The sequence below is a fragment of the Lithobates pipiens genome, unplaced genomic scaffold (genome assembly GCF_037356315.1).
Source record: "Lithobates pipiens isolate NorthernLeopardFrog02 unplaced genomic scaffold, aLitPip1_a1.2 Scaffold_8, whole genome shotgun sequence".
Classification (NCBI taxonomy): Eukaryota; Metazoa; Chordata; class Amphibia; order Anura; family Ranidae; genus Lithobates; species Lithobates pipiens.
This window is the reverse complement of record NW_027507903.1, coordinates 106,841,076-106,868,766: the sequence shown is the minus strand read 5'-3', so window position 1 is coordinate 106,868,766 and position 27,691 is coordinate 106,841,076. Positions and strand designations below refer to the sequence as shown.

At 41.6% G+C, this 27,691-nt stretch overlaps 1 protein-coding gene across 1 annotated transcript in view; it reads right to left on the bottom strand.

Annotated features, from left to right (window-relative positions):
• SNX1 (sorting nexin 1) overlaps positions 1-27,691 on the bottom strand; it is a 95,664-nt gene that overhangs the window by 18,979 nt on the left and 48,994 nt on the right. Inside the window, exons 10-13 of the mRNA XM_077471858.1 lie at positions 27,191-27,284; positions 21,154-21,359; positions 20,900-21,043; positions 11,720-11,800 (exon numbers count right to left, since the gene is read on the bottom strand). Coding sequence (XP_077327984.1) covers positions 11,720-11,800; positions 20,900-21,043; positions 21,154-21,359; positions 27,191-27,284 — 525 coding nt within the window. The remainder of the gene's footprint in view (positions 1-11,719; positions 11,801-20,899; positions 21,044-21,153; positions 21,360-27,190; positions 27,285-27,691) is intronic.

Genomic DNA, 27,691 nt, shown 5'->3' with positions numbered 1-27,691 from the left:
GCGGGGGTGGGGCTGAGCTGTGCTCTCTGTCTTATGGACGCAGAGAGCGGGCTAGGGAGTGAGCAGCACAAGTGCCCCCACAGCAAGCAGCCTGGTGGGGGGAGGGGTCCAGAGCCCTGAGGGAGTAATAGCGCAAGTATGACGTTATTTTTTTGTAAAGGCAAAAATTGTATTACTATTACTTTAATTATACACAAGTACACAAAATCCTATCAATAAACATGTGCACACACTGCAGCCCTTCAAAGGACCTCCCACCTGAGGCATTCATATGTATGGAATACTCAAATTATCATAAAAACAGATTATATGCGTAGGTAAAATCATGGACCAATTTCATGTCACATTGTAACGCATTTAGTAAAATCCAACTAATAATTGCATACATTTCAAAAGTAGTCAATAGTCAAAAGTAGTCAATATGCAAGTCTTGAACTGGTTAATGTGTAAATCATGAACCATAAATAGAAAGAAAAATCATGATTTAAAATAATTGTTTTGGAAAGATGTAGGGCTGCAACTGGTGATTATTTTCATAATCGATTAGTTGGCTGATTCTTGTTTCGATTAATCGGTTAATAACCTTTAAGAAAAAAAAAAAAAAAGAAGTGGTAAAAATATAACCAACTATATGGTTAGGGAGCAAAATATCTAATCCACTCTGAGAATGACAGACAGAAGAGATTATATACTGTATATAATATTAGAGGAGAGATATACTGTATATACTATGTAACCCCTTTCACACTGAGGGTGTTTTGCAGGCACTATAGCATTAAAAATAGCTCCTGCAACCCGCCCTCAAACAGCTGCACACTGGAGCGGTGCGCTGGCAGTACGTCAGGAAAAGTCCTGCCAGCAGCTTCTTTGGAGCGGTGAAGGAGCGGTGTGTTTACCGCTCCTCCACCGCTGCTCCCCATTAACATCAATGGAGCAGCGCGGCTATACCGTCAGCAAAAAGCTGCTATTGCGGCACATTGAGGGTGGTTTTAACCCTTTCTCAGCCACTAGCGAGGTAAAAGCTCCCCGCTAGCAGCCGAAATGCTCCGCAAATCCAACAGTAAAACGCAGCTAAAAAAAAGCGGCATTTTACCGCCGACAATATGGACAGCTTGGTGTGAAATCCCTCTTAGAGGAGAGATATACTGTATATACCATATTTATCGGCGTATAACACGCCGGCGTATACCATGCATCCCAAGTTTAGGAGGGAAATTTAAGGAAAAATAAAAAATAAAAACAAAAAAAACCTTACATTTAAATGCCTATCAATGCAGCCTTATCAGTGTCCATTTGCAGCCTTGTCATGCAGCCTGTCCGTCATTGCAGCCTTGTGCATCGTTGTCATCTTTTTGTGATAAATGTCAGCTTTTATTTTTAAAAATGGCTTTCGACCGCTCTCTGCCCTTCTTGCGGGTCTTCGGCTGCCGAGAAGGGCTGAAGGCGGCCGAAAGCCGCAGAGAATGGCCGAAGGCGGCTAAAAGCCGCCCAGAGCCCAAAAATCGGTCAGAAATCGCGGAGGATCGGCGTATAACACACATCCTCGATTTTCTCCTGATTTTAAGGGGAAAAAAGTGTGTTATACACCGATAAATACGGTACTATTAGAGGAGAGATATACTGTATATACTATTAGAGAATCAAATTTTTTTTGGGGGGTGGATAAGGGGATTAGAAATAAGAAGAGGTATAAATGTAAGATGTAGTTGAAAGCTGTGTATTTTTGTATGAATAATTTTCTTAATAGAATCAATTTATTTTTATTTAAATGTCTTCCTTCAAAAAAAATGAAAATAAATATCATTTTAAGAACGTTCCTTTCAATTTCCTAATCGTTAGTGGGGTCAAATAGACGTTCATTTTCAACCACAGTGATGGAAAAATTTGGAAATAGAAAACGTCTCGGTCAAAGGACAGTGTATAGGGTTTTCGTTCAGAAATTACATTCATTTTAAAAACAGAATGTTAAGCGAAAATTTCAAACATTCTTTCATTCAGCGAATGTACAAAGATTTTCAGTCTGAATATTCTAGTCTGAAAATTGATCCGTGTGGTCAGCATAAGGCTTGATGCACACCTATGCAGTTTGCTTTTGAGCTGTTTCTGCAGTGCGCTTTGATTTTTGCGCACGCGATTTGCGTTTTTGCATTCTTTTTTTGGCCACTTTGTTGTTGGGCAGATTAAAAAACACAAATTGCTGCAAAAACCCATTACATGCTTATCTGCAGCTTCTCCATTGAAGTATATTGAAGCACAAAAACGCTGTTTTTTTTTTTTTTTTTTTAAACACAAAAGTCCTTGACCCTTTCCAAAAGCATAGATGTGAACGAACGTGTCCCATAGTAAACCATGCCAATGAACTGTAGTGCATTTCTGAAAAAAGCACCAAACACACATAGATGTGAACCAGGCCTAACACGTTTAGTAACATAATGGGGTTAAAAAAAATGAAATTAGCCCTTTATAGAACAAAAAAAAAAAAAAAGCAAATAATTGCTACTGTAAGGTTTTTTTTTTACTGTAGATCTGTGAAAGTAATATTTACAGTAGCGATTTTCCCTTTTTGTACTATAAATGGCAAATTTTAGTTTTTTTTTAACCCCATTAAGTTACAGGCTGATTAATCTATTATGAAAATAGTAAATCACTTAATTTCATAATCAATTAGTTGATGATTAATTGGTTTGTTGTTTCAGCCCCAGATGTAACCCTATTAAATTTCTGGGGACAACCCAGAATTTGGGATTTCTCTTCACTTTCAATAAAAATGGTAAACAGGACAAATCTAGAGGGTGAATCTCCCTAATGAGGGCACAGACAGCAAAACCTAATAGGTGTTCCAATTCCTCTCCACACTATCCAAAAATGTAATGTATTTAGTTATACTTTAAATCTTGGGGCGGTCCCGTGGAATCCAGGGTGGTTGGAAGGTATGAACAGTTTTGTGCATTTTCCCATAATATAGCAATGCATTCCTTTTCAGTGCCAATTTGGCATTTTTCCCCTGTGCAGCCGCTGCATCCCAATTGACATGAATAGGACTGCATACACGCAAATGCATGAAACACCTGTGCAGAAAAAACACTAACCTTACACAGGTGTATGTTTACAGAGTAACTTAAGGCAAAACGTTTTTATTTAATTTTAGATAGAGCAAGGGTTATAATCCCCAGTCACTTTTTTTGCCATCGGCGTCCCCATAGGGGAGATTTCCCTTCACTTCCTGTCCCATAGCCAAAACAGGAAGTGTGAGGAAATCACTCCAGAGTGTGGGAACTCTGGAGGGTTACCGGGGGCATCAGAACTAGTGTCTCCTTAGAAAGGCTAACCCTATATTCCTGTTCTGGTGACAACCCAAAATTTAGGACTTTCTTTCACTTTCACTCATGATGATAATGGTAAACAGTACAAATAGTGAGGGAAAATCTCCCTAACGGGGCACAGACAGCAATAATGACTGACAGGAGTTCTAATCCCTCCCCACTCTACTCAAAGATGAAAAAAAAAATTGCTTTAGTTACATTTTATTATAAAAAACAAAAAAGAGAACGATTTTGGTTGAATTGGTAATGAACGTGGCACCAATGATCACCCATCAATCCACTGAATACAATATATTGGATTTTTTTTTTTTCACATAATATATTGGAAAATACAGCCAATTAAAAAAAAATAAAAAATTACAGACACTGCTACTGGAACTCCCTTTAGCAGCCAGCTAGGTGTACTCTATTGTTGCTATTGCAACCATTCTACATTTGCTCTCCATGTGGTAAACAAGCCTATGAATACAACCCTCTATGAAGAGCCCATCTAGCACTGTGTTTTACTAAGGGTGGCCATACACAATACAATCTGATTATATAAACCCATTTTACAAAATTATGTGATGACAAACCTATACAATCCAATCAACTTCTATACAATCACACAGGCCTTTATATTTTACAGTTGTTAGTAGATCTAATGGAGATTGCACAATCAGATTGTATAGTGCATAGTCAGGTACAATACTAAAAAATATGAAAATATATTTAATCACAACTGCATTTGGGACATGTTTACACTATAAAGCATGTGTGCTTGTGTGTGTTTTGTTAAGGTGGTGCGATGAGCTGTACTGTGACACACTGAGGTCTGTTGTGCTGCAAAAAAAATGCAGAAATGCTGAATATTTATTGAAGGAATCTCAATGTACATAGATAATGGTTGTTTTCTGTGCACTCTTGCATCAAGCCTGTAACGCCATAGCAATAGAATCTGGGGTAACCATTCAAGGTAGAAGTAGTTGCTTTTCTGGCCAGGTGCCAAGACCACTGTGATATCATAATATCATGTGACCAGCAGGATACAAATAGGAATGTAAGAGCAGAGAGCTCAGAGTGAGTTGCTTCTGTGCAGGGAAGACCTGTTTTGTGTGCACTACATAGTGTGCATCATCTCACATTAGTTCTTATACGTTTATTTGTATATTTAATTGCACGTTTTCTTGTGCTTTCAATTGCGTGTGTAAGCTTGCGTTTGATAGCTTTTTGCTTTTTTCCCCAAGATGTTATTACATCGATTTTCCCCCTATAGGCAAAATAAGCAATGGCTGAAAACCCCAGAGGAACGAGCTTACATGAAAAAGCTTGTAAAAAAGACGGAAGACTCAGCAATGAAAAAAAAGGATCAAAGAAGAGAGAGAATACGACATTGAGTTTATCAAAGGCCGTTTCCCATCTGTCCGCAAATCCCCCTACAAGCCGGAGAATGTTTTAGCCCGCAATATACACCGTTATGTTGTAGTTCCGCCTACGCAGCACTCAGAAGAAGAGTACTGCTGCAGTGAGTGTGAGAAACACCAACATATTCTAAACTCAGGAGTTCTAACCCCACCTGGTTAACCAAGCAGATTATTTGGATCGCCAATCCCTAAAGAATTCGATCTTTATGCTTCCATGCTAAATGATGAAGATCTAAAAGGCATTAAAGGAATTGTAGAGAAATATAAGAAAAACACAGAACCAGAGGGCAAGTGACAAAGGAGACCACTCGTCGGCCTCAAATTGGGACTCAGCCAGGACAAAATCATAGACAGCCAAGGCTGTTAAGCAAAAGAGAGCAATATAGTAATCAGCCACTGCATAGAGACGTAAAAGCCATGGAGGGCACAAAGTCCAAACCAGTGGATGTTGTGCAGAAAGCCTTCACAGGGTACAGCAAAGCAAAGTATGAACATTTGCAGGAGTTATGCAGAGTAAAGAGAGAATAGTTCCAAAGACACCCTATGAAACCATCAACTGGACCCAAGCTTGGCAACAAAAGTCGTAAAATTCTGAAAATAAAAAGCCACTTCGTAGAGATTTAAAAGCCACAGAAGACACAAAACCTAAGCCAGTGCATTTGGTGCAGAAAGTCACAGGGTACAGGAAAGAAAAGTATGAACCTTTGCAGAGTAAAGAGGGAACAGTCTGAAAAATCCTCCAGGTCACCGTTAACTTTACCCAAAATTCCAAGCCTAGCAAAAAAAGGAGCAGCTTCTGAAGATAAAAAGATACCAAGGTGGCTAAAGTGTGCCAATAAAGTGATGCTGCCTAAACCACCTCCACCAAGAGACGGCGGCAAAATTCCTCTTGTAGCTGAGCACTGAAGACTTACTAAACGTCAAGATATTCTCACAGACTAGGTTCAGATTTAGATTAATGAAAGGAAGACAGTGGCTGCAGCCCAGCTAGACAGATTAATGAAGGATGCCAATCGCAAATAATGCTCTCTTAATAAGACTTATGCCCTTTCACACAAGGCGGTACGCCGGCTCAACGGGAGATTCTCCGTTTATCTCCGCTGAGCCAGCGGATGACAGGTCCCTCTCTGCTCACTGAGCGGGGAGGGGCTTGTCCAGCGCTGCTGGTCTCTTTTGAGAGATCGGATGAAAATGGACAGCATGTCATTTCATTTGGGTACAGTGTTGTATGCCCGCACAATTGTCATTCAAAGTGCATCAGCGCTGAAAGCTGAAAATTGGTCTGGGGCTGAGGGGGGTTTAAGTGCCCAGTAAGCAAGTGGTTAATCTAAGAAAAGTGAAAACAGCACGAGGGGAAAAAATGCATATAATGTATATAGACTACTCCATCAATGTATTAAAAAAGATATAAAATTAAAAAGTGAAAAGAGCTAACATTTTTCAGTAACAAAAAAGGTACATGATTAACATAAGCTAAACATTCACAAATTGGGTATGGCAAATGCCTAAGGCTGGCCATGCACTGTGAATTTCTTTCGTACAACCAAGGGTTGCGGGAAAGAATTTTTCACGATTCCCCAATCAATGCAGTGTTGACAGGGGAATCAGCAATTGTCTTCACCTGGCAGGGAGGTGGAGGCGGGTGAGGGAAGCTGGGAGAAGATACTGATTATTGCAAGCGGCTATAGCAGCCACTAGCAATGATTGCAAGAGAATCTGGCAGGCTGCTTGTACCCAAGATGATCAACTTGGTAATTTCAGTCTGGCCGTTAACGGTTCAAATCGTGAACTGTGTATGGCTAGCCTAACTCACAAAACTGCAATCTTAGAAGTACAATTGCTACAGCTTTTAATGATGCATAGAACACTTTAAAATGTTGCTAAAGCTGTAGATATTTTATCATGCTTTGAAATGTTTGCTACCAATATAGAATAGAAGTTACATACATCATACAGAAAATAGCACAGGTACATCTTCTGGGGTAGACATGTCGACATGGTTGGCTGCACTTTTCTCTTTCAATGATTTTTATTGAAATTAAGTTTTATCAATAACAGGGTTCACTGTGATACATATTTCGTTCACAATCATGTTACATTTGTGGATCACAAATTAGTGCGAAAGAAACCATATGTACTTATATTAAAACACTTATCAACAAACTAGTGAATCATAGAATAACCCACCTTCCCTTTCCAAGACTGTTCATTATATATCTGACAACACTATCAATGACCTTTACATCACACTATAGAGAAACCGTCGTGAGGTAGAATCTGGTTATCCAGCCTGGAATCGTAGCAGATCTTTAATGGTTAATGCATGCTGGTTTAGGTAATCCGTGGAGCCCACTATCACATTAATGGGAACCCAACCATGGGAAAAAAATATAACCCTTTGTGTAAAAAAAAAAAAAAAAAAAAAAAAAAGGGGGAAACAGAAAGGGGGGTGAAAGAAGAAAAGAGATGAAAGGTAAAAAGGGAGAAAATAAGGCATGAGAAAAGAGGGAAGGAAGGCAAGACAAAAGGGGAGAAAAGAAAAAAAGTGTATAGACGATCTCCATGCTCCAGACTACTAACCCCCCCCCACGGCAACTGAAGATATCTAACCCAGGGGTTCCATATCTTTTCAAATCGGTTCTGTTGGTCTCGGAGAATACTGGTTAGTTTTTCATTTATCATGATCCAGGAAATTTTGTTGTTTTTAACTAGCGCCAGGTTTAACGGGGTTTTCCACGCTCGTGCTATGGAAATTTTAGCTGCCACCAAAATAAAAGAAATGAGGGACCTGAGATGCTTAGGCAGGTCATTCGAAAGGTCAGAGAATAGGGCTGTTTTAACATTTTTAGATATATTCACTCCGGTCACCGAGTATATCAAATTAAAAATTCTTATCCAGAATCTGTTAACTTTTGGACATGTCCACCAGGTGTGGAACACTGTGCCCACTTGACCGCACCCTCTAAAACAGAGGGGCGAAGCATCCAGGTGCATTTTAGCTATCCGTGTCGGGACCAGGTACCATCGTGACAGTACCTTGTAATTGGCCTCCACGAGGGAGGTGTTCAAAATTCCCCTGTGCACCACGGTCGACCATCTGGACCAAACATCTTCTTCAATCGTCTCCCCCAAGTCCGCTTACCAAGCTAATTGGTAAGAGAGCTTAGAGCCCCAGACTGATAGCAAAGCATACAACTCTGAGATGCTTCCCCGCGTCCCAGGCGCTTTGAAGCACTTATTTTCATAAAGTGTTCTAGAGTTGATATCTCCCTTGCCTTGACCAAGTGACTGAATATAGTGGATAATTTGAGAGAATCGAAATGTCTCTGTCAAGGGCATTTCGAAGGTGTCTCGAAAGTAGAGTTTTCTGATGCCTTTATGGTCTATAAAATGTGCTATCCTAAGTAGTCCTTTGTTGGTCCACCAAGCAAACTGTATCGGGTGCTGTCCTGGCGGGAAATGCGGGTTTCCAAAGATTGGGGCCACTGGGATATGTGGTTGGCTGCACTTTGCACTTTTCAACGTGCATGCAACTATGCAGATATTTTTACAATACTAGCAGCAATTCAACCATGATAATAGCAGCTTAAGTTGTTATGCAGTTCCCAGAAGTGGTTTAAACACAGTTATTACGGACTGTCCCTTAGGAAATGACTAGGTTTATCTTGATTACTGTTCAGGATTCAGCTTGTTCTACCAATTCATTTAGAAATGCTGAGCTCTATATAGAATAAAAAAATTCTATATGATCACATTGTTTAATCATCTCTAAGGACAATAAAATAATCTTTCCAAAAGAATATGGAGCAGCTTTTAAGCTGTGCAGCCAGTTTGTGTCTGAGGGCATAGTACTTACATGAGCAGATTGGATAGGAGCCCAAAAAGAACTCTTCAACTTTTAAAAGGTCAAGTGTATGTGTCAAGCCAAAAACTTTTTTTTCCTAGTTTTGACAGTGTGGGGGGAAGGACTGCCGTTTTTTTTTCTGCAATCTAGGACACTGTTGGAGAGATTTATCGTCACTTACTGTCCTGAAGACAATGATATCACCAGACAGAAGTGAGTGATCATTTGCAACTGGGAAACAGACAAATAAAAAGCTCACAGGGGTTCTAGCCTTTCCCTACTCTACTAAAGAAAGTAATTTTCCATCTGTGCTGCAGTTCCGCTCAATTCCACTTTGGTAAAAATGTCAGCTGAGCAAGAAGTGTGAATAAAAATCTTGGGGTACCAAAAAAAACAACAAAAAAAACCCATGAACAGAATTCGAATCCTTTTCCACATTATCCAAAGCTAAGAAAAAAAGTTTTGGCAGCACTCGCACTGCAAAATGACAGTTAAGCATACAGTGCATCCAGAAAGTATTCACAGCGCTTCACTTTTTTTCCACATTTTGTTATGTTACAGCCTTATTCCAAAATTGATTAAATTCATTATTTTCCTGTAAATTCTACAAACAATATCCCATAACGAAAGAAAACTAAAGATATGTTGGTATTGCGCTGCCCCTATATTAAATAACCCTCCGAGGGTGATACGTATAATGCCTAGTTACATAAATCAATAGTGTAATATAAAAATATATATATATAAATGTCTACTGAATAATATCAAAAAGTGCAAAGTGCTACATAAAATAAAATAAACACACCACAGAGGCGATAGAATCCAAATAAATGAAAATCAAGTGAACAAAGGTAACTAAAAACAGTCTCTTAAAAAATTACTATTTTGATAAAGTCCCCTGATGAAGTCATGTGGTGTGATGTCACACGTAGGGACGGGAAGGAAGCTGACTGTGGATGCACTTTCTGCTGATTACTAGAAAAAGGCTTTTTTCTATCTATTAATGTGCGAGTACCCTGTGTATGAAAATTTTTAATAAATGCTATTTGTGAAATACTACACTATGGTATTCCCTCTCTATTAATCTATTGGGTCCTATGGAGCAATAAGAATACAATTTAAAGGAGAAGGTGACCGGATTTACCGAATGTGGTGTGTTTATTTGATTTTATTTAATGTAGCACTTTGCACTTTTTGATATTATTCAGTAGACATTTAAATATATATTTTTATATTAACTAGGCATTATACTTATCACCCTCGGAGGGTTAGTTAATATAGGGGCAGCGCAATACGAACATATCTTTAGTTTTCTTTCGTTATGGGATATTGATTGTACAATTTACAGGAAAATAATGAATTTAATCAATTTTGGAATAAGGCTGTAACATAACAAAATGTGGAAAAAAAAGTGAAGCGCTGTGAATACTTTCTGGATGCACTGTATGCATATTAAGTGGATACGGTGTGATCCATTCTAGTAGTAGCAGCAGCCCCTGACATTTGATAGATCACCAGTGGTAGCGCAGGAATAAAACACTATCATTTAATATCCCATAACAACAACATGAAAGAAGTTTGAAATCTTTGCAAATTTGATAAAAAAATAAATAAAATCACACGTACATAAGTATTCACAGCCTTTTTTTAAGCACCTTTGGCACCAATTACAGCCTCAAGTCTTTTTTAGTATGATACTACAAGCTTGGCACACCTATTTTTGGACAATTTCTAAGATTCTTCTTTGCAGGACCTCTCAATCTCCATCAGGTTGGATGGGGAGCATCAGGGCACAGCCATTTTCATATCTCTCCAGACATGTTCAATCGGGTTCAAGTCTGGGCCACTCAAGGACATTCACAGAGTTGTCACATACTCCTTTGCTTTCTTGCTGGCTGTGTGCTTAGGGTAATTTTCCTGTTGGAAGATTAACCTTTTTCTCAGTCGGAGGTCCAGAGCACTCTGGATCAGGTTTTCATCAAGGATGTCTCTGTACATTACTACAGTAATTTTTCCCCTTGATCCTGACTAGTCTTCCAGTTCCACTGAAAAACATCCCCACAGCATGATGCTGCCAACACCATGCTTCACTGTAGGGATGGTATTGGTCAAGTGATGAGCGGTGCCTGGATTCCTCCAGACATGAGGCTTGCCATTCAAGCCAAAGAGTTCAATCTTTGTTTCATCAGACCAGGGATTTTTGTTTTTCATGGTCAGAGTCCTTCAGATGTCTTTTGCCAAACTCCAGGCGGGCGGTCATGTGCCTTTTACTGAGGAGTGGCTTCCGTCTGGTCACTCTACTATACAGGCCTGATTGGTGGAATGCTGTAGAGATGGTTCTCCTCTCCACAGAGAAATGCTGGATCACTGTCAGAGTGATCATTGGGTTCCTGGTCACCTCCCCGACTAAATCGTTTCTCCTCTAATCCCTCTGTTTGGCCGGGCGGCCCACTCTAGGAAGAGTCCTGGTGGTTCCAAACTTCTTCCGATCACAGATGATTGAGGCCATTGTGCTCATTGGGACATTCAATGCTGCAAAAAAAAATTCTGTACCCTTCCCCAGATCTGTGCCTCGATACAATTCTGTCTCAGAGGTCTACAGACAATTCCTTGGACTTCATGGCTTGGTTTGTGCTTCGATATGCACTGTTAACTGTGGGACCTTGTATAGACAGGTGTGTGCCTTTCCAAATCATGTCCAATCAACTGATATTACCACAGGTGGACTCCAAACAAATTGCAGAAATATCTCAAGTATGATCAATGGAAACATGATGAACCTGAGCTCAGTTGTGCATCATGTCAAAGGCTGTAAATAAATTATGTACATGGGATTTTTTACATTTTTTAGAAATTTGCAAAGATTATTCAAAGAAACTTCTTTCACGCTGTCATTATGGGATATTGTTTGTAGAATTTAAGAAAATTATTTAATCCATTTTGGAATAAGGCTGTAACATAAAATGAGGAAAAAGTGAAGCACTGGATACTTTTCCGGATGCACTGTATTTAGATATAGCACATCATGCAAATTGTAAAAACAGCAGGTTATTCACTTTACACTGAATTCTTATGGTAAACTGTAAAACGTAGGTAATCGTGGTTATTCATGATCAATATCAAAATGTTCAGCAACAAAGTGACCTTACCTCAAACCTTGTGACCTCTTTCCGAACAGTGATAGAAATTCTTTCAAAATCCCTCTCATACTGGGTGACTCTGGACTCCCACTAACAAAACACATGACCAAGGTTTAGAATGTAAATCTAATGTAAGCAGCAACAAAGCTAAATTACAGTTTAGGAGTTTACGTATGAAAAGTTTGCCCAAAAAAATATAAAAATTTTATTTTTCCATGGCAGTCAGAATCCTTGTTTTATTTTCAATTGCACAATATACAATGAAGGTTGGAAGATGCATAGTTGCTATGGGCAACAAGAATTGTTTTTCTTGACTGTAAACTATACACATATGGTGAGTGGCTTGTAGATGCAAACACTGGAGGATTATACGGATGTCTGTTTGAGCAATGTTCGATAAGAAAGCTATTAGGTCATTGTAAGCAGACTATGGGGTTGATTTACTAAAGGCAAATCCACTGTGCACTACTAGTGCACTTGGAAGTGCAGTAGCTGCAGATTTAAGGGGCAGATCTGAAATGAGGGAAAGCTCTGCTGATCTCTATCATCCAATCATGTGCATGCAAAAATGCAGTTTTTTGGTCCTTGCATGTCCCCCTCAGATCTACAGTGACTGCACTTCCAAGTACACGGTGAATTTGCCTTTAGTAAATAACCCCCTATGTATGTAGGTGGCAAATGAATTACCTTCTTTTTAGTGGGTCTGTGCCTGCTACTTGCCAAGTTCTGGTCACCATATTCATAAATCTATAATCTGATAACAGCCTATAGCATACAACAGGCAGAACATTCACACAGCAACCAGTCTGTGTACACTTGGCTGCTATCCGGATACAGATCGGTAGTATCCCATTCTATGTTAAAATCAACTTAAAACATATCTAAACCAGAAATATATTTACAAGGCCTTACATATGGTGGCTGCATAATTTTTCACCTTCATTTTTACCGTGTGATTCTGACACTTCCTGTCACAGGCAGATGATGCTTACTCACTGTACCGCGTCCATGAAGCAGCAGCATTTTCACCCAAAACGGCTCTCCTTATCTGAACCACAGAACACCCCCCCCCCCATTATCTCTAAAATTGGAAGAAGGCGTTCATAATCCAGGAAGTTGAAATATACAGGTAGTAGGCAGCACATGAGTGGCAGCTCCCTGAATGGCGCTTCACCAGGGAGCTCCGTCTCAACGAACCCCATCGTAGCCCGCACCGCTACACCTGCCTGCGACTCCGGAGAGCCCAGGGACTTTTTCTATGCGCATGGGGAAAGTGAGACAGGACCTTTCCCTGCAATTGGAACCCGCATCTCTGACCATCCAGGCCTCCAAGATGGCGGTCGCAACACAGCATGACGAGGCAGTCGAGGGAGAGGACAACATTGCGGACGTGGATTCCGCACCTCTGGACAGGTCAGTCCCATCTAGCCCTGCTATGGGCACCTTTGCCCCTGCCTTCCTCTCACCAGCTTCCACCAGTCCTTGCTGGAGAGAACCCTGGACAAACTGCTCCAAACCCCCACAGGGGACATATCTGCCAGGCTAGACTCCACAAGGGGACTTCCAATACACTGCCCCTCTCAACCCAGCTGACCCAACTTCTCTAATGCTCACCTTCTCTAAATTGCTTGCCAGAGGCCTAGTACAAACAACCACATAAATTACCTCAAAAATCCAAACAGATCACACTGTTGCATGGGCTAATCCAAATACTGCAAGAATTTGGAATCTCCAAGACCAACTGGACACTGCCCTGTCTAAAACCGACAAGCTAGAAAATAGATCCCGGCGATACAATTTCAGGATAAAGGGGCTCCCTGAATCTGTTCAAGATGTACACTCTGCGGTCTGCACCTTCATCAAGGAGCCGTTTCCAGATATCCCTAATCACCACTTGGAACTGAACAAAGCCAATAGTGCCCCAATGGTCTCCCGAGGGACATTGTTGTCGAGCCACATTACCGGGTGAAGGAAGAGGTCACGAAAACCACCAGGAAAATATTCAAGGTGATCCCATCCAAGTCTTCGCTGACCTATCACCTACCACCATTCAGAAGCAGGGCACCCTAAAACCAATACTTCAGGCACTTACACAAATGACCAAATACTGGTGACCCTTCCCCCTGAGCTTCACTTTTCAAAAAACAAAAACAAAAAAAACCCTACGGATTCTCCTCTTTTCATGATGGTGCACATCTCCTGCACCAACTGGGCCAATTTGTCAGGTCCCCTCACAGCGTTTTCCCCCAGGAATACCGGTTCTGCAAAGATTCCCTCTCCACCAAGCCCACTCACCCCGTGGCAGCAAAAACATCAAAACAAGAAATCCAAGGACTCTCTTCCACCATGGACAAGGACACTAACGCTGGAGTGTTTACATCCAGGCTGCTGTCCCTTCATATAAGGGCTTTTTCCGCTTTTCAGCTGGCCCGTGTTTAACATGGAAAGAACTGTTATGTTAACTTAATTTTGTTCCTCCCTTGCGCCCCTCTAGCTGTTACGGGGCTGTTGAAATCCCTCAAGGGGGAGGGGTTTTTTCTGTTCTCTCTAGCACAATTTTTGGATAGGATGTTCACTATTCGAAAAGAGGAACTGGAGCCCGTGGTCACCCAAGAATGAGCCAGTTCCTCTGGGACCCACTGCTCCTGCCCTCTCACTGACCACGGACGATGTGGGGGGGTTGAGGTTGGGGGCTGTCACCGACTGGGACTCCAGAATATACTTTCATGTTGTAAGTCTTAAGAATTGGTTATGAGAAAAGCCGCTCTCTGAGGGCTATTATCTAATAGCAGGATCAAGGCCATAGCGGGATACACGCTCCTCCGTCCACCTCTGCAAGACGCACAGGCCCTCTTGCCGGGGCAGACTATCGTCCACAGTATTGGTGGACATTCTTCTGGATTGTATGGTAGAGAGGAATGGGCTGATCTCTTCCCCTCTATCTGGATTTAGGAATTTACTAATGTTGTGGTGTTTATATTGATCTGTTCCCATCTTCATTTCCCCTGGTCTTCCTTCCATCTCCTCCTTTTTCTTCTCTCCCCGCAGTCACCCCAACGTTTGCATGTGGCAGAAGATCCCAGTTTCCATCTCCTGTCCTACTCCAACAAGTCGGACATGGCTGAGGCAATTTCCCTTATCCTACAGCGTTGACCTGACCCCCTCTGGTCCATGTCCGTTTGATCCAGACTCCTTCCTGCTACTTATAGCCTCCCACAATGTTCAAGGTCTGAACTCTCCAGTTAAGAGGCACAAGTTATTTGAACTTCATCACTCCCAAAAAAATGATATGCATCTACTTCAAGAAACACACTTCCTAGCACGACACAGTCCTTCCTTTATCCACAAGAAATACCCATAATTCTATCTAGAAAATGCAGAGGACAAAAACAAGAGGGGTAGCTATCTTTTTCTCCAAACGTTTGAATTTCTCCCCAATCTGCGAAGGGACCCTAATGGGAAACGTATTCTGCTAACTGGTTTGATAGACGGCAAAATGTACACTTTTGTCCCCTACTACGCCCCTAATCACAGACAGGCAGCCACCTTCTCCCTAGTCCTGATCATCTAGTCACACGCGGAAAGTAAAGTGGTCCACGGAGGCGACTCCAACGTAGCCCTAGACCACTGCCTCAACAAATTGGGGGAGGGGTAAACGCAGCCTCAAACAGCCCCCAAAAGGAAGTCTGCGGATTGCTAGGCCTAGTAGATTCATTACTCGACTCCCCATCAAACCTATGTCGGGATAGATCACATTTATGTCCCTGCATCAGTCATCCCGTTCTCCACTAAATCCCTCATCAGAGACACGGCCCTTTTGGAGCACGCTATAGTCCTCCTTATGCTCGCACAGCCACCGGGCATCAAAGGCTCCTTCCAGAGGCAACTTCATACTTGGCGACCCTGTTCAACGCACCATCAGAGGGGGAACTTAAGGACTATTTTCACACAAAAGACTGTGGAGAAATTTCTCCAGAAACCCAGTGGGTTGCCCACAAGGCTGTGATCATGGTTAAAATTATTCAGATTTCTTCTAAACTCGAGAGGGAGAGGTAGTCTGAAATAGACAAACTGGAGAAGGATTTCCAAATAGTGAGTAAATCACATACACAAATCCCCACAAATACCTCCCTTGCCCAATTAGAAGCGGCTCGTCTCGCTGAAAAGAGTCTCCGGTGGTGTGTCGCCCGATTCTACTCCCAAAAAGACAGAATTGGTCCCAAATTAGCTTCTAAACTGTACCCCAGACACCGCTCCTTCACCTTCCCTAAAATTTGCACCACTTCAGGAGTCCCATCTCCGAAACCCCAGAATTTCATGCAATCTTTCCAGGACTACTAAAAACTTTATAAAGGCAGACAACTCTGCTCCTCCTGATCGCCCAAAGTACTTCCTCCCAGTCTTAAGAAATTGACTTCAACATTGTTCTAACCTAGAGAAACCAATTTCAGAGCTGGAAGTATTGGGAGGCGATCAAATTTCTTAAAAGGGGTTCCACCCCAGGCCCCCGATTAATTTCAGTCAGTTATTATATAGTTACATAAAGACACCAGTCCATCCAGTTCAACCTGAGTGTCTACAATTGTCCCTATCCCTGTACATTGCACACTTACATCAGTCCCTACCCTCAAGGAGCCCAGAATCCAAGGTCCCCATTCATATACTAGGGCCAATTTTAGACAGAAGCCAATAAACCTACCTGCATGTCTTTTGGCATGTGGGAAGAAACCAGAGTACCCGGAGGAAACCCATGCAGGCACAGGGAGAACATGCAAACTCCAGGCAGGTAGGGTGATGGCTGGGATTCGAACCAGCGACCCTTCTTACTGCTAGGTGAGAGTGCTAACCACTACACCACTGTGCCACCCCTTCGCCTCAAGCCTAGCCCCATATCTGCCCAGATTCTTTAACTCTCTCCATGGTGGCAACTCTATCAGTAAAGCCTTGAATATAGCCTATGTGACGTTCATCCCTAAACCAGGGAAAGACTTCAGTGATGTTAGCAATTATAGGCCGATCTCGCTAATAATTTAAAAATCTTAACTAAAATTCTTTCCAACAGACTTACAGCCTTTATAGCTAAATATGTTCAAGGATCCAGCGAGCTTCATCCCTGGAAGACAGAGCACTGACCAGATATGGAGAGCAAGTGATGCAATTTCTTTCTTTACTCCGCTAACAGTGGGATGGGAGACCTCCGCAAGAAGGTTTCCTGTTATCAATTGATCTACAGAAAGCGGTTGATACGGTGGCATGGCCATACCCCTGGAGAGATGGGGCTTCCGTCCGCACTTTCTAGGAACAATCCAAGCTCTGTACTCATCCTAGTGCACAAGTGTGCCTCCTAGGACACTACTCCGATCTCTTTAACATAGAGAAAGGCACACATCAAGGTTGCCTCTCTCGCTGCTCATCTTTGCTATAGCATTCGAGACACTGGCCATAGCAATTAGAATCCACCCTGACATCCGGGGAGTATTTTGCAGACCTACAGAACATAAATGCGCACTATTCACTGATAACCTTCTCCCGTTTGTCTCCTCACCCCTTATCTCAGTCCCCAACATTTTTAAACTGCTTAAGGACTTTGGGTCAGCCTCTGTACTCCAAGTTAATATGTCTAAACACTGAACTTTTGGGAGAACCCTCTTTAGTTGACTGAATACGGACTCATTTCTCTTGAACACTGACTCCATCTTATACTTAGGTGTACACCTGACCCTCAACATCGATCAGTTGTATAGGGCAAATTATCCTCCCCTGTACAAATAAAAACTCGGAGAGAACCTTGATTCCTGGGCCAGACACAATCTATCCTGGATAGGAAGGATTAATTCAGTTAAAATTTCATAAATAGAAGTGTTAATAGTTTATTTTAACCACTGGACCTTCATGACCATGCCATTGTTTTGCTATATGGCACTGCATTACTTTAACCGGTTCCTGACCGCCTCCCATAGATATACTGTTGCAGAATGGCTCTCCTGGGCTAAACCATGTACGGGTATGGCTTTTCCTTTAAGAGACGCCAGAGCGTGCGCACGCCCACTGCACAGCGGGGGACCAGATGATTGCCGCCAGCCATGCGTGAATGCGTGCGTGTAAACACACAAACCCCTGTTCTGTCAGGGGAGAAGAGACATAGTTTGTTCCAACTAAGTAGGAACAACGATATGTCTCCTACCCCCATGCAGTTAGAACACATCTAACATTTAACCCCTTGATCGTGCCCTAGTGTTAACCCCTTCCCTGCCAGTGACATTTACACAGTAATCAATAAATATTTATAGCACTGATTGCTATATAAATATCAATGGTTCCAAAAATGTGTCAAAAGTGTCCGATCTGTCTGTCACAATACTACTAAAAAAATAAAAACAAAATCGCAGATCACTGCCATCACTAGTACAAAAAAAATGCCATACAAATTCCATCGATTTTTCCCAGTTTGTAGACGCTATAACTTTTGTGCAAACCAATCAATATACGCTTATTTCTATTTTTTTTACCAAAAATATGTATAAGAATATACATTGGCCTAAACTGATGAAGAAACTTAAAAAAAAAAAAAAAATAGGATATTACAGCAAAAAAAAAAAAAATTTTTTTCCAAAATTGTCGGTCTTTTTATTATTTTTTATGTATATGTGTATACATATATATATATATATATATATATATATACACACATATACACACACACACACACACACACAGGGGACGGAAAGTATTCAGGCCCCCTTAAATTTTTCACTTATATTGTAGCCATTTGCTAAAATAATTTAAGTTCATTTTTTTTCCTCAATGTACACACAGCACCCCATACTGACAGAAAAACCACAGAATTGTTGACATTTTTGCAGATTTATTAAAAAAGAAAAACTGAAATATCACAAGGGCCTAAGTATTCAGACCTTTTGCTGTGACATCATATTTAACTTAGGTGCTGTCCATTTCTTCTGATCACCCTTGAGGTGGTTCTACACCTTCATTTGACTCCAGCTGTGTTTGATTAGAAGAGCCATGGTGAGAGAGGTATAGAACCCAAAAGATCACTGTAGCTGAGGCCCAGAGATGCAGTCGGGAGATGGGAGAAAGTTGTAGAAAGTCAACCATCACTGCAGCCCTCCACTAGTCGGGGCTTTATGGCAGAGTGGCCCAACGGAAACCTCTCCTCATTGCAAGACACATGAAAGCCTGCATGTAACAAAAATTCCAATAAGCATATATTGATTGGTTTGCGCAAAAGTTTTGATTTCTACAAACTATGGGATTTGTTTTCTTCTTCTTACTAGTAATGACAGCGATCAGCAACTTATAGTGGGACTGTGATGTTGAGGATCCTCCTCAATTCTGACACTTTTTGGGAACCAGTGACACCAATACAGTGATCAGTGCTAAAATTATGCACGGTCACTGTAATGATGACACTGTCTGGGAAGGAGTTAACATTAGGGGCGATCAAAGGGTTAACTGTGTGCCTATACTGTGTGAGGTGCTTTTACTAGGGAAAGAGGAGGGAACTTATTCCCTGCTTTGCAGGGACATAAACTGATGGGCTTCCGCTGTGTGTAATTGCAGTGGAAACAAGCTGCCGGAGTAGCAGTAAACTTTAATAGGGCAAATGGGAAGTGGTTAACCAATTAACAAAATAGAAAGTAAAGAAGCAGAAATGACAACAAAATCAAATCAATATTTGGTGTGACCCTCTTTTGCCTTCAAAACAGCTTCAACTCTTCTATGTACACTTGCACAGAGTTTTCGAAGGAACTCAGAAGGCAGGTTGTTCCAAACATCTTCGAGAACTAACCAAAGATTTTCTGTGGATGCAAGCTGCCTCAAATCCTTCTCTTTTCATGTAATCCCAGGCAGACTGGATGATGTTGAGATTAGGGCACTGTGGGAGCCAAACCATCACTTCCAGGGCCTCTTCTTGTTCTTTACACTGAAGATAGTACTTAATGACATTAGCTGAATGTTTGGGATCATTTTCCTGCTGAAGAATAAATATGGGGCCAATCACATGCCTCCCTGATAGCATGGCATGATGGATAAGTATCTGTCTGTATTTCTCAGCAATGAGAACCCCCATTGATACTGACCAAATCTCCAACTCCATTTGCAGAAGTGCAGCCCAAAACGTGCAAGGAACCTCCACCATGCTTCAATGTTGCCTGCAGACACTCATTGTACCGCTCTCCAGCCCTTCAATGAATGACCTTCCTTCCTCCTACAGCTAAGTATTTTGCTCAACATTTTGTCCAGAGCACCTGCTGCTTTTTCTGCACCCCAGTTCCTATGTTTTCGTGAATTGCTTAGCTTTGTTTCCACGTCAGAGGTATGGCTTTTTGGAGGCCGGATTCTTCCAAGACCAGCACTTATGGGCAGACATATCTGGACAGTAGATGGGTGTACATGGACCCACCGGTTTCCCCCACTTGTGCTAATGGCACTGTTGGACATCTGATGACAAAGGCAAGCACGATGTGTCTTTCATCTGCTGCATTCAATTTCCTTGGCTGACCACTGCGTCTACAGTCCTCAACGTTGCCCGATCAATGGTGCTCCTCAATGCAGAGAAATACAGCCAGATATTTATCATGACATACCATCAACTTTATTCTGCAGCAGGACCCCAAACATACAGCCATTGTCATCAGGAACCATTATCGGCTTAAAGAAAAGCAAGGAGTCTTAGAAGTGATGGTTTGGCCCCACAGAACCCTGATCAACATAGAGACTGTCTGCGTTTATATGGAGAGACAGAAGGATTCGAGGCAGCCTAAATCCACAGAAGATTGTGTATAGTTCTCCGCAATGTTTGGAACAACCTACCTGTCGAGTTGCTTCAAAAACTGTGTGCAAGCGTACCTAAAAGAATTGATGCTGGTTTGAGGGTAGTCACACCAAATATTGATTTGATTTAGATTTTTTCTTCTGTTCGCTCACACTTTGCTTTTTGTAAGTTGATCAAAATAAATAAATTAAAATATAATTTTTGAAAGCATTCATACTTTACAGGATTTCTTCACACCTGCCTAAAAACTTTTGCACAGTACTGTATTCCTCAAATTATAGTTGTTGGCTTGTTTATGATTAAAGACAGATTGTCGGAGAAGGAGGTTCTTCAAATAAAGCTCAAATTTGTAAAACAGTCTTCTGTATGCACCATTCCTTTTAATTTCTTACCTCTGAGATTTCATCCTTGGCTTGCTGTAGTTTATCTGGTTTGTTGGCCCACAACAGCCTGGCCTCATTCTCCCTTTTTTTTTGTAATGTTGACTGGGCATCCTGCCAGCGCTGCCAGGCCTTCATTCGCTGGTCAAAAGCACCCTTCAGTACATAAAATAGAGCAGTTAATCACTACATTAAAAATTGAAATCACAAGCTATATGAAAACTAGGAAGGCAAGAAAGAATAATATCTAAAGCCAAGCCACTCACCCGCACTGCCGACAGTAAGCGGATGTAATCTGCTAGCAGCTCAGCTAGCAGGTAGAAGTCACTATTTGCTTGTTCCTGATGTAGCTGCTCGATCTTCTCTTCCACCTCTGCTAACTGGGACAGAGCTCTGGAGAGAGCCGTATTATCCTCTGAGCTCCCCAACATGGCCAAGCTTTTGGCAAACTGAGCAGTATTTACAGCCAGCTCTGTAATCAGAAACAGTACATTTAAGGCGTCGCTCAAGTCCATATTAATTTTACAGTTGGATAAAGTGTGGTTGGATTAGAACCTGTATAGCTTTTTTGCCCCCTACTCCACCACAACAACCAACCCAAAGACTCCTCTCCTCCCATCTGATGAAGAACTATAGGCAAAACGTTTTCTTTTCATTTTGGATAGAGTAAGGGAGGGTTATAATCCCTGTCAGATTTTAAATTTTTTTGCCATCTATTGTTGGAAATTTCCCTTCGCTTCCTGTCCCATAGCCAAACAAGAAGAGAGAGGAAACCCCTGTAAAATTAAGGGAATTCCTTGGGGACCACCCAGGTCACCAGAACTAGTGTCCCCATTGGAATATAACCACGCCCCCCCCCCCCCAATTATTTTCCGGGGGCAACACAAAAATTTCACTTTCAGTAATGATAAACAGGACGAATAGAGAAGGTAAATCTCATCTCCCCAACAGGGGCACAGACAATTGCAAAAACGGACAGCCATTCTAATCCCACTCCACACAAAACTAAAAAAAGTTTGGCCTTTAGTTATACTTTAAAATCCCTGCTGTCACCTCCTCTGGTTTTCCTTTTCCTGTCAAAATAGAAAGTGAGATTATGGACGTTGCCCATGATTTTTAATTCTATTTCTGGGTTCCTTGGGGAGTCACAGGGTTTCCCCTTTGAAAGATTTTAGGGCTTACCTAGCCAGTATGTTAAGATGAGGACAAACCTTACCGTCTTCACTCAGGACTATTACCAAGTATAGGCTGGGCTGTTGAGGCCCCTGAAAAGTATCATTCTGCCTGATCTCAAAACAAAGAAAGGATGAGGTAGGTTCTGGGGCCTGGGCACCTAGGCTCTACACAAATAACATATCAGAAAACGCTCAGACACACTCGTGAAAATAAGTCTTCCACCTTTGATGCCAATTTTAGCAGAAATAAAATTAACAAGCTTTTAACATGGTCAGGCTTACGGAATCTGGGTTTAAACAGCCTTACCACCTGCCAAAGCCAGCAACCAAGGAGCAGGGTGAAAGATCAGACCTTAAGAGAACTAATCTGGCCAATCTGACAGAGGCCATGAAATGTCAACAAATGAACGTGGTCAAGTACCAAAACTCTCCAAACCCAGTCCAGAATTATGAGAATGACTGCAATGCTCTCAGGCATGATCCTTCAAAGACTACAAGATAAAAGTTCCAGTGAGGGAACAGAACAGTTCAGGGCATACACTGCATTCACTGTTGGATCTCATGTTCTGGAGACAAATCAGTGTCAATCTTCTAAATGAACCAAGAATCTAGAAAATCCACAACTGTTCCACAATGTGGACATATGATCTGGAACACCTACAAAAAAGACCCAGAGAACATTTCCCTGGGTCCAGATGTCTGCTGAAAAAAAATCTGCCTGTCAGTTCTACACCATGGGAATGTGCACCACAAGCATTACAAGAACCTCCATTTCCACTGTAACACTCTTGATGCCCCATAAAGCCTAATGTAGGCCACAGCTGTGGCAGTTCTAATTGACCCAGATGGCTTGTAAGGGAAGGGTCCCAACAGACTGCTTGTAACTCCAGGCTGAACTGGAAAAAAACAAAACGATTCTACTGGAAACTAGCAACCCTGAGCAGATGTGATGCCGAACTTTACCCCAAGAACAATGGTGCCCATCAAGCCAACCTTCCACTGTAAGGGGAGAAAAAAAATCTGGCCTCTGATAAATGCCTGGGAGAGAAACCACTATGGCAGACATCTTGATTTGAAGATGTAAAGGATCATATTGTCAAGAGAAAGACTGTATTCATGTCACAGTGGAAATATTCTGTAGTGGAATTGAACAAATGGGACTGCCCCAAAGATGGATACCAGCAATCGCATACAGTTTCACAAGAAAGATCAATGTCTTGAAGTAGCACTTTTGTCAACGTCTCTCAAGGTAAGGCCTTGGCCCGAAAAGAAATCCTGGAGAGGGCTCAAGCAATCCAAGTGAAGAGACAGAATCAAAGTTGACTATTTGATGTTCTGATGCTACATAAGCTTTCCAAATCTCTGCAAAAGTTAGACACACCACCTCAGATGGAGTTGAGACCATCCTATAGAGGTGGATTTATGCACAAGTTCTGATACATTGATTTGCCAAAAATGTTTAGAATTTTTGAAATGTGTAGAAAAACCATTAAATAAATATGTTCACATTGATAATGAATCTGTGCACAAAAAACAAGAAAAACATGGAGTTCTCAAATCAAAAAGTTCCCATTGAGTTATCTCTATTTGAGAATATATTAATGGTTTTCCTACACATTTCAAAAATTTATTTTGAAATTATACACAATTTCATTTCTGAAATTTGTTTTGGTTTCTTTGTATGTACGGATTGGTACTGACAGGTGCTCAAAATTTTATGTCAATAGTACCTTTTAGAAATATATTTACCTAGAAAAATAGTGACGTGTTCAATACTTATTTTGATAGATAGATAGGAGCAGGGAGAATCTTTATTGCCAAAGAGACAATTCCCTTTTGGTGAATCAACTACTTGCTGAAATTCAGTTAGTGGGGTCTCTAAGGAAGAGAGTCTTAACATCTGAGTTCTCTGGACGATCCTTAACAGGAATAGAAATATTAGGGATCACCAAGTCAGATTCCACTGAAGAAGAGAATTTAAAGCGGGAGTTCCGCCGTTTTTTTTTTTTTTTTTTAAAAAGCCAGCAGCTACAAATACTGCAGCTGCTGACTTTTAAAATAAGGACACTTACCCGCCCAGCGCGCCTGCGATGTCGGCACCCGAAGCCGATCTCTCGATCGTCTCTCGGGTGCTGCCGCCGCCATCTTGGGTGTGGGAATCAGGAAGTGGACCCTTGCGGCTTCATTTCCCGGTTCCCTACTGTGCATGCGTGAGTCGCACTGCGCAATAAGGATGGTCCCCGCTGTCTCTGGGATCCGTGTGTTTCCCAGCAGACAGTGGGGGACCTGCGGAAAGGGGCGTAGATTCTGCAGATATCTATGCCGGAAGTGGGTGCAGATACCTGTACTGTACAGGTACCTGCACCCCCCTCCCCCTTGAAAGGTGCCAATTGTGGCGCCGGAGGGGGGGGAGGGTACCAATGAGCGGAAGCTCCACTTTAGGGTGGAGCTCCGCTTTAAAGCCCTTGTGGTTAGGGGAAGCAACAAGTTGCACTGAGTCATAACAAAAGATGATACTTCCACTGAGGCAGGAAGCAGAATAAGCATCAGATAACAAAAGAGGAAACTTGAAAATGGTCACTGATGCAGATAATTCTAGCTGGGTCTGTAGGAGGCACAGAAAACTAAACCTTTCCTATACCTGATTCAACTCTGCACAGAGTACAAATTAGGTCCAGTTAGGCAGATCACCAGCAGCTGCAGAGCAGCCATCCTTACGCCAAGCACAAGACATGCCATATAGAAGCAGCTGCAGTACCAGAAATAAAGAAGATTCCAACTCCTCAAGGATGTTCATGGACCAAACTGAGTGAAGGTCAGGAAAGGTACACAGAGGAGTATGGCATTTCCGTTTTGAATTTCTTCCTCTAGGAATAGATTTGGGGCTACTCCTATACTGCAGTAGACTAGACAAAATAATCCTATTAAAATAATATTGCCCCATAAAGGCTTAGTACATCAATCACAGCAGACATCTGTTCTCTGGGGAGGGTACATTTTCAGGTTCCCATGAGGCATCTGCATAGTCAGACCCTGGAGCTAAAGGCGGGGAATTTGGGAGATTATCTTACAGAAGTTAGCCTTTAATTTAGAAATGCTTCCACTGTACCACATTATAGCCTTAAAGTGGTAATAAACCCAAAAGCAAACATTTATGTTGCAGCTTACAAATTCTTTCTTCTATTTCAACCTGGTGATCCAGCTGGTAAGTCCGTTGTAATTAAAAAGAAATTGCTCTCCAGCAGAATACATCAGTTACAGAGATGAGACAAACCATTTACCACTAGCAGGAGTGTTTACAAAGATCTGCTTCTATTTATGAAAAACCTTTATCCCAAAAAGGAACAAACACAGTTTGCTGTAACAGCTCATAGTGTGAGCTAGAGTTTGGCTTCAATTTGTTAGTGTAACTAAATCTGCTAGTTCATCTAAAACACCCCTCACCCCAGGGGCTGACAATGCTTCTTTCCAAAGGTTCATTCAGAATGGGGCACTGTAATACAGGAGGTGTGTTACTAACCAGATCACCAGGTGAAAACAGAGGGAAAATCCTAAGAAAAATAAAAACTCATGCAGCCATCATATCTAATGACTGGTAAACTGTAATATATTACATTTTTGGTTTTGGGTTTAAAACATCCCTATGTTCAGCTAAGTTGAGAATCGTCAAGGTAGCAAAACTTTTCTGCTGTTTATCCCCAGTAAGTATTCAGTTTACCTTAAGTTGCTGTCATCTTGCTGCATGTTATATGGGAAAAGTCAGGTTGCCAGTGATACCCTACACACTTTAGGAGCCTTTTGTCCTTCAGTTGATAGTCATTTTGCTGCTCTATTTACTGAATGTCAAGAACCAGCGAAATGACAAGAAGGACTTTTTTGGGTTTGTATAGCTGTTACAAGGCTTTTCAGTCTGTTTATGCAGCTTGATTGGCAAATAATGTTATTTCAGCTGATGCCCAATTAAAGAATTTGAATGGTTAAAACTTAAAGCGGGACTGCACTGTGGAAAAAAATATTAAAAGCCAGCAGCTACAAATACTGCAGCTGCTGACTTAATAAATGGACACTCACCTGTCCCGGGGTCCAGCGATGCCAGCAGCCGAGGCCCGATCAATCGCTCGGCTCTTGGCTGCTGCCGCCACCATTCTAGGTGAGGGAATCAGGAAGTGAAGCGCTGCGGCTTCACTTCCCGGTTCCCTACTGCGCATGCGCGAGTCGCGCAGCGCAATAGGAATTGTCCGCGCTGTCTCTGGGACCCATGTGTGTCCCAGCAGACAACGCGCAGGGACAGGAAGAGGCATAGACACCCGTGGGAGTCTATGCCAGGAAGTGGGTGTAAATACCTGTCTTTGACAGGTATCTGCACCCCCCTCCCCCCTGAAAGGTGCCAATTGTGACACCGGAGGGGGGGGGGGGGGTTCCGATTAGCGGAAGTTCCACTTTAGGGTGGAACCCCGCTTTAAGATAGATAAATTGGCTATATTTTCATTTTCATAGTCTCTCCCTGCAAGGCAGAGAGAAGGAACAAACATATATTTAGGAAAAAGCAGCACATAATACACACATTAACACTTGTTGGGCACAATGCCTTCCCAGCCAGTGTCATTAGTACAGTGGCAGTGTATGGTATTATCACTGATCACTGTATTAGTGTCACTGGTGATGTCAGTGTGAATTAATCTGTCTCCCAGCCAGTGTCAGTCAGTGTGAAATTTCCCGCCGCACTATCACAGTCCCAATAAATAGCTTAATAAACTAACTAGCAAAAAATGCTCTGGTCATGAAAGAGGTAAAACCTTCTGGTGGTTAAAAATATTCATGATGGCATTTTTTGGTAAACATATCAGGTAAAGAAATTATAATCCCTCTGTATAAACCACATATCTGGATTCTGGAGGACATGGTAAAATTAAAATTTCTGCTATCTTGTTAAACCTAGTGGCTTCAAAATGCCATAAGATTGAGACATATAAAATCCTTTTACTTTGGTCAGAACCCTGCTAGTGAGCTGCAGAAAAAAGTTCACACCCTAGCCTATTTGTGCAGTTTGAATTTCCTTAGAGATCAAAGGCTTAAAAAACACCTTCATGTTCAAATGAAAAAACACTACTTTTAAATATAAAATTACCTTTTCTGTGATTTACCAGAGTCTCCACCACTGCATGTAGTTTCCGCAGATGCTGCTCCTCACATTCCACCTCTTGCAATTTGTCCTCAAACCACTAAAGAAAAAAAACATTTTTTAGTAAATGCCTTAAAGAATAGTCAGAACTAAAAAATTTCACTACTACGAACATATTATACAGCATCCCGAGTGTTACAAACCCGAGCCTCTACAAGATCTCCATGTTTAGTACCTGGGAAATGGAATAGGTACTGTAAATAAGGTCTTGGTTTTTTTTTTTTTTTTTTTTTTAACAAGAAACAAATAAGCTCTTGCTTACATCGATGTTGTGAAGGAACCTTAGCAAAGCAATAATATACGTGGCTGTTTGAATACTGAGTTCATACACATCATAACTGTGAAAGTACTTTTTTTATTTCTATATTTGTTTTAAGCCAAGTGAATGGTTTTAGTCTCTGTATAAGTTTGTACTGACAGCTACTTATAAAAAAAGGCACAATCAAA